We start from the raw sequence: 7,822 nt of genomic DNA, 5'->3' as shown, positions 1-7,822 counted from the left end.
TGAATAAGGTTATTATGTCAGGAAACTGTGGATCTGTGGATTCTGGCAGTCCCCGACAGACGCCCTTTTATTCAGCTACACTGTGTATAGCTCTAGATACGGCAATCATGGTCTACTGGTTCACCACTTTGGTCTGGCTTTCATGATCCCCTGGGTTTTTATACGGCGCCATGAGCAGGTTGACATTTGAGGTTTTATCTTAACAACTACTGGGTGGATTTTTTTGTACAGATATCCATGGAGCCATGGAGGATGAACTCTGCTGATGCTTTAACTTTCATCCTGTGCCATCAGGAAATCATATCAAAGTCTTAATTTGTTCAAAACACCCCACAAAACCAAATACAATCCTTTTTTCTATTGTTTACATCCTAATTTTTAACATTTAGCTGAATTATAAGTGTTCAATTATGTTCTAGTCCTTTCAATTAGGGCAGAAAATAATAATTTAAGAGAGTAAAAGGTGTTATCATAGATATCTTTAATCTCTCTGACACTTTCTCTTTCACACTCTAATTTATAATTCAATATTATAGTGATAATGTCACAGACTCATTGCACTCTTGACTAGCAATGGCTCTCTCCATTGCGTTTCCTATTGAATGTCACCACCTTGTGGACAACAAGAGTACGACACCCTGCTGACGTGACCTGAGGTCTGTTTTGATACACTTTTGTCTTCCTACTGTACCTCCCACTTACTTACTTACTCTTCTTTACCAAGTGCTGGAGATTTTAAAACCTCCATTGTCTGTTAGGAGAGTGAATATAAGCAGCTACAGAAGATCCCCTGAGAATATCCTCTATTGTCCAGAGTTTAATGTCATACCACCAACATGCGTAGGAGGAAAGACTGTTAATCTTCTTCTATCTGTTTATACACTATAACTTTCTTTCCTTGTGTGTGTGTCTGACCTCTCAACTCCTCCCAGATTCCCCACACATCTGGTTGGCTTGGGTTTGCTCCAAAAATGAATAGCCTACTGCAAAATGCTGAGGGGGAGAGGATGGGAGGGGGAGGGGGAGGGGGAGGGGGGGGCAAGAAGGAAGATATGTGAAGAAAAGTGAGGGGAAAATATTTCATAAGCAGCCAGAAAACAGAGAGAAAGGAAAGAGGAGGCAAGGTAAGAAAACAATCAGTGTCGGAAAATGGTGAGTTGAAGAGCACGTTGTTTCCAGGACGAGACAGAGTGAGCAGAGGAGAACCAGGGAGAGAGAGAGAGGCAGACATACTTCTAGCAAAAATAGTGGGCTCAGACAAAGGTTTGTGTGTTTATCCATCAGCAGGTCACAGCATGGCGTTGTTTCCACTGTGCAGGACGCCCACAGGTCAGTATAACCTCAGCCACCGCTTCACTTCTTAAGCTCGTGTGCTATATCTGGTTCTTGTGTTTCCCCTCCCATGTCATTGTTTTCATGTGTCACTGCCATACTTGTGCACGCTCAGTGAAAGCTCGGTCGCTTTGAAGACATGGAGATTTTAGACTGAGCCGGTCTGGAAGTAAACATGTGTGTTTGAGTGTTTAAAATGTGTTCAAGAAGACAAAATAGAGCCTTGATTATTTCAAGAACTCTTGTGACTGTCTCCTAAGTTTCTGGGCTGGCGAAGAAGAGCATGCACGGCTCAGTAACATGTGTGGAGGATATGAAGATAGACTTGATATGATGACAGACCTGCTTAAGTTGTGTCTCGTGCAATTGTAGGTAGTTTTTGGCTCAATATCAGTCTTTCTTCATAAATGGCTAACAGGCATTAGGCCCGTCATCTTCTGTTATTTGTCTTTGCTCAATTTATCTTGTCTTTTTGTTCTTATGCAAATCTTATGCAAATGTATGCACTGGGCTTATTCAGTTACATGGGCTGCTGTAGTCTAAACACACAAATACTATATATGCTTCCGAGATTACATTATTTGTGTCATCACAGCTTTCTACACCTGTCAGGGCTCAGAACTTGTGCTTACTGGAAGAGTACAGCAGCTGGTACTGGTTTCATTTCAATTTGCATGTGTGATTGTGTGTTTGTCCTTCACACAGGAACTGGCAGAGTGACCAGATTACATCTGGTCCTGTACTGTTTTATCCTGTCTCTTATCATATGTAAGTGCACAAAATGATTTATTCTACTCAAACAATAGAACCAGGACATTAAATGGATTAAGAATATAACACAAAACCGTGCTGTTTGGACTGCATGTAGTATTAGCTCCCATCTGATCATGTTCAGAAAACTCAATGCACTGTTTGCATTTTGTCTCAGTAAAAGATCAAATGCATTGTAAATAAGGTCAATTGTGATCAGTTGGATTGAACATATTATTTCTTCCCAAAGAGATTTTGTGTAAAACTTGTGTTTTTCCTCCTCAGTCTTCCTCCATGGACGTAAAACTGCTGCCAGTGTAAAATCACCTCATCCAAACTTCCTCGCCTTGGATCAGGGAGGTGCCATGACAGACATGATGGTGGTGAGGGCGGCGGTGCCACAGACTCCTGTGGAGACACCTTGGGGTGCCCCTTTAGTGTGGGGTGACAGCCGAAACTCTGCGTGGCGTAGGTCTAAGTTCACCCAACAGGGAATCCGTGTAGGTCTGCTGGCCCTCGTTGTGGGATCTTACAACCAGTTTGTGCGACGTTTCCTCAACTCAGCTGAGACCTACTTCCTCCCCGGGCAGATGGTCACCTACTACATCCTCACAGACAGTCCAGGCTCTCTGGACCCCCCCATCGAGCTGGGGCCCGAGCGACAGCTGCAGGTGGTTACTGTTGCCGAGCTGCCTGGGTGGGAAAGACTGGCCCAACGTCGCATGGCCCTGCTCACCGATGCCGTCAGAGACCCAATCAGCAGCGAGGTTGAATACATCTTCTGCGCTGACGTCGACCAGGAGTTTGTGGCCCCTGTGGGGGAGGAAATCCTCGGAGACCTGGTGGCCACGTTGCACCCAGAGCTTTACGGGATGCCACGAAATACATTTCCCTACGAGGTGGAAGAAGTCTCATCTGCTTGCGTGGAGGAAGAGGAAGGAGACTACTACTACACCTCAGAGTTTTATGGTGGCTCGGTTTCAGAGATGTTCAAACTGGCTCGCACCTGCTCTTTGCTCATTCTGCAGGACCAGGCCAACACAGTGTTGGCTAGGGGCCTCGAGGAGAGCTACCTGAACCGCTACCTGATCGACCACAGGCCGACCTGTGTGCTGTCACCAGAGTACAGCTGGTGGGACTCGGCCCTGGCTGCTGATGTGCCCGTTCAGAGACTGCTCTCCTTGGGACGGCAATGTGAGGCCTACGATAAGCAGGCAAGAGAGGAGCACAGATGTTAAATGAATGTGAAAAATGTCCACTTCCACATGAAGAGCTATTAGGTTTCCTTTGAAGAAGAGTCTCTGCTCAAAGATTAGCAACTCATGTTGTAACGTGGTAGGGAGATGAAGAGAGAGCAACATTCCAATCATCCCTCTGCAATTAATAATCCTTGAATTCCCAGATAAGCCTGCAGACACGCGAATATCAAAATGCAGAATCTGCCCTCAATTAAAGATCCATTTGTGTGAGCAGCACCTCCACGTGCCTGCTATCTCCCCCACAACACACACACACACACACACACACACAAAAACACAGAATTGACCTGTCTCTTTAAACGAAGCACTGTCCTCTCCATTAATGTCAGCTGAGGAGATACTGCTCCAGCGGCTTTGTGGTCAGCAGCGATAAGAGTCAACAGTGTAAGTGCACACTTTCCCCGCAGTGGCCAATCATTAACTGGAAAGGCTGCTGTTTCAAGGTCTTTAAATACCAGGTGGGGGCAAAATGGATAAAACAAGATGCTTTTTTTTTTCTTCTTCTACCATGTTTGAGCTCTATGATAAAAGCTAATGTAGTTTTAAAACAGGTGAAACTTGCTCAGGATGTATTTAAGTGATTCTTCCCCACACACAAAAAAACTTGTTTTACCCATTGATGATTTGGAGTAAAAAGAAAACATTACGTTGTCTGTGGTTGTTATGTTGTTAATGAGTCAGTCTTCCTCTTTCTCCCACACACACACACACACACACACACACCCAAACACACGCACGCACGCTTCCACATTTACACTCCACTTTCCCTTCCTCGTGTGCTGTGTTTTAATGGGAGGGCTAAGCAGCAGCAGATGGCTTTTTCTCACTGCCAGACAGAATCTGTCCTCGGGGCCAGATCGCCACGTTGTGTGGAGCTGAAGGTGAACTTCAGATAAACCTAGGGGCCTAATTTTCTTTTCTTTTTTTTCTCTTACTAAAATCAAAATGTAGCTTCTGTTCATAGACGTATCATCATCATTGGTGTCGTTATGGCAACTCAGCTCATCAAATTCTGATCAAACTTGAACTGAAAGTCTGAATTTCAATAGTCTCTCTGTCTTATTGCACCCTGGTTTCCCTCCACGAGTAGCTATATACCCATGTTGCACAGTGCAGCTGTCGTCTGCAGATGTTGCTAAACATCTGCTGCAGATCTGTCAAGAATGCCTCTGTCACTTGCTGTGTATATATAAAAGCTTTTTATGTGGGCTGCCTGATCCATGCTGAGTGCCCCTTTTCATGCTATAATGCAAAGCAGTTTAACGAATTATTGGATTAATCCTTGTCATGTGGTTTACTGGTGGTCAAGGAGCCGATCGGCAACGGCGTAAGCATAAGGCAGAGGAAGAGGCACTATGGAACTCCTCAGCATGTACATGTATAGCCTGCACGTGTATCCTGTTTCTGTTCTGGTCAAACATCAAATTTTTATGTTGAAACACCACAGAACACATGCTCCAATTTGACTTGTTCCTTTTGTGTCTTTTGTTTTTGCTCATGAGGAAGACGTCAGGTATTCTGAGATATTCTTATATGCATGTCTATTCTGAATACAAACAAACTGAATACAAACTGAGAGCCCTTAACCATCTGCTGTCATGCTAATGGTGTGACCTGTTTAACTGCCACACCAAATCTATGAAAGCACTCTGATGATGTATATTTGCTGGGACTATATTAACAAAAGACAGATTTAATGACTCAACAGATGTGTCATTTATTGAGATTTGGGCGATGCTAATGATACATTAGGGCTAATGATGATGGGAGGCTCTGATGGCCTACAGCCAGATAGGATGGGTCTTCAACAATATGAGGTTATTCAGTTTTTCCATGACTGACATAGGTAAAGTGGTATCATTTGTGAGTGTGCAAACAAGAAGAGGAAGTCACGGTTTACTTTTCCATGAAAATCTCAGTGCTTGAAAGTAAGTTAACGAACATAGGGTGCATTGTTCACGCTGAGAAACACGTCATGCAGTTTATGAACTTTACATTTTGTTCTTTATTTGTATCTCCAGGAAGAAGAAAAAAAACATGGCAAAACCCAAATAAACATTTAAACCCAGAGACAATTTGGAGTCTTCAGATCCTGCATGTATCTGTTAGGGAGGAAGCTGAAGCATCTGGATAATGTCCACAGGACGTTCCTGTGAGGCAGCGGTGCTGACTAATGAGCTACTGTGCCACTGCAGTGCCTGCTTATTATTGTCAATTACAGGTTACTTACAAATAAGCTTAACTGCTGGAGACTTTTTGATGATGGTGCAATTACTCAGTCACAGGTAGGTGTTACTAATTCAATTCCCCTTTATTTTTCCTGTGTTTAACCGTGAACTACAATTAAGTGATGTTACAGCAGTGTATATATGTTAGGGTGAACTTTAATAGTAAATAATAGTTAGGAAAATAGAATAATAGTTCATGGTTGAATTAGTTTCATTGATATCCCAATGTTTATTTCCTGTAATCCTAAATTTCAATGAACTAGATGGCATCAGAGGAGCCACAGTGGTGCCAAATATATATCAACATGCCAAAACCTGATGGTCAGTGAGTGTGTTAGACACACACGCATGCATACAAATATCAATCTTCGTGTTGTTTGATGCATTTTGTATTGGAAAATTGTAGTTTGATGTTCTGGCAATGTTGTTTTCTCTTAAACTATCATGCCAGTAAAGCGACTTTAATTGGATTCAAATGATAAGCAACCTCCATCAGAGCTGCTTTTCATTCACATTAATGCAAAAACAACCTTTAAACGTTTACCCTCGTGATAAAGACTGGACTCTGAAAAGATTTTAGTGGGTGTGGGCGACACCACTTATTGGTGTTTACCTCATTTGCAATGTAGTAAAGGATCACATGGCACAGACATTTAAATGTAACCCCCAAACCCTTTGATGAAGAGCATCTTTATCACAGTTACTGATTGTGAGCTCCAGGCTGCAGCCACTAAAAACATGTGCCTCTGATTAGCACCAAAATTGGAGCCTGGCCAAATAGCGCACCTATTAATGATTAAACTGAGTAGTCAGTCAGAACAGCCTGTAATGTAGCAGGACATCCCTGATATCACACAGCACAACAGAGGTAAAAAGTAATTAAGGAACGTACCAGTGAGTAAGAATTGGGTGTGTGACATTTCCTCCACGTTGAACAAAAACAATTTAATTGTTAATTCATCTCCAAAAATAACTGTAACACAGTTAAGCAAGATGTTCACAGGTAAGTTACTCGTAGTCTTCCTGTGTTTAAACTTTAGCCTCAAACAAAGGACGTGTCATATTAACCCATTCCTCACACTGTGCTCTTTAAGCTTCCATCAGGTGACACCTCCTGGGCTTCTGTAAACACAGAAGCTCTAAAATCAATGAGTACTATCCACCCCAAAGGCTTCATTTAATTGTTTGCACAGCAGGCAGCCCGTCAGACAAAAACCAGTGTACCTGTGGAGTCAAACAGACAACAGCAAAGTTGTCAACCCAGTCACAGTTGTGAATCATTGTTGGAAGACAATCAATAATGTTTACAGGTGTTGTTTCGTATTTTACGTTTTTGCACATAATGCTTTAATATTTGAATTAATTGGAACTAGTAGAAAAACAGGAAAGGGTAGTCAATGGGTTAACATATAAGAAGAAATTGCATCTGTGTGAAGGGAAAGAGAGAGAAAAGAGAAACTCTTCAGGGGGATGGGTGGGGTGAAGAGCTATGGTAATCTGCTGGATTCACACAGGCCTTTCCCCACCCTGCCCGAGGCTATGCCACACCAAAACACGCTGCTCTAATCACCAGGTCAAGGGGACTGACACCGGGAGATAGTGGAGGTGCAGCTCACAGGGGGACACACTTGTGCCCACTGCGCTGATGTCATTTTAGATCCCACATCATTCAAGGAACCACATGAAAGACGATAATAGGCCAATGTATAGACAAAGGAGCTGGCTGTGAAAACTGTAGTAGTTGAGATACTTATTTATAGTTTGAGTTGAGCAAACACATTGACCAAAACAGGTGTTTCTCGGTCTTTTAAAATCAACTTGTACCCCCCCATTCTGATAAGATCTGACTTGTTTTTAAATTGATACAGACATGTATAGGTCTAAAAGTTGCTAAAATACTAATCAAAAGCATACCATTTAACTACTACCTCACAGTTTTGAGTCTCGCCGTTTACTTACCGAGAAATGGGGAGAACATGTGCAAAACATTTAAAATGTTTTGCCAAGACATTTCACGCTTTTATAAAAACAGATGATATGTTTTATTTTTTTATTACCGTGCCTGTATGTGAATGAAGCTGAGCTTGTGCTGCAGCAGAGTCTACAAAAGCTACCTTTAACAGTTTCACTAGGCCAGAATTAGTTCTACCATGTCAGCAAAACAGAGCAGGCAGTGGCAGTTTTGTTAAGAGGTAACTATGCATCTGAGAGAGAGGCAACTATGTGTCTGAGAGCTGGAGCCCTGTTGGCTCG

At 42.7% G+C, this 7,822-nt stretch overlaps 1 protein-coding gene across 2 annotated transcripts; it reads left to right on the top strand.

Moving 5' to 3' along the window:
* The first annotated feature begins 1,015 nt into the window (after positions 1–1,015).
* LOC146987083 (globoside alpha-1,3-N-acetylgalactosaminyltransferase 1-like) lies at positions 1,016–3,592 on the top strand. 2 transcript variants are annotated; one of them, XM_085776082.1, is made up of 3 exons: positions 1,016–1,329; positions 2,038–2,100; positions 2,368–3,592. In XM_085776082.1, the coding sequence occupies exons 1-3, from the start codon at positions 1,296–1,298 to the stop codon at positions 3,318–3,320; spliced, it is 1,050 nt and encodes a 349-aa protein (XP_085632208.1). In that variant the 5' UTR covers positions 1,016–1,295; the 3' UTR covers positions 3,321–3,592. The 2 variants fall into 2 exon arrangements, with proteins under 2 accessions (XP_085632208.1, XP_085632209.1); XM_085776083.1 differs by lacking the exon at positions 2,038–2,100.
* Positions 3,593–7,822: the final 4,230 nt, after the last annotated feature.

Source organism: Trachurus japonicus, chromosome 5, assembly GCF_045865225.1.
Source record: "Trachurus japonicus isolate A0001 chromosome 5, Traja_1.0".
NCBI classification, from domain to species: Eukaryota; Metazoa; Chordata; class Actinopteri; order Carangiformes; family Carangidae; genus Trachurus; species Trachurus japonicus.
Note: the sequence above shows the minus strand (reverse complement) of the source record. Positions and strands in the feature narration are given on the sequence as shown.

Bases quoted from the DNA above. Each gene is read 5' to 3' on its own strand.
- LOC146987083 (XM_085776082.1), top strand. From the start codon at position 1,296: ATGGCGTTGTTTCCACTGTGCAGGACGCCCACAG. The intron at 1,330-2,037 runs GTCAGTATAACC...TCCTTCACACAG, and splicing joins ACTGTGCAGGACGCCCACAG to GAACTGGCAGAGTGACCAGA. The intron at 2,101-2,367 runs GTAAGTGCACAA...TTTCCTCCTCAG, and splicing joins TATCCTGTCTCTTATCATAT to TCTTCCTCCATGGACGTAAA.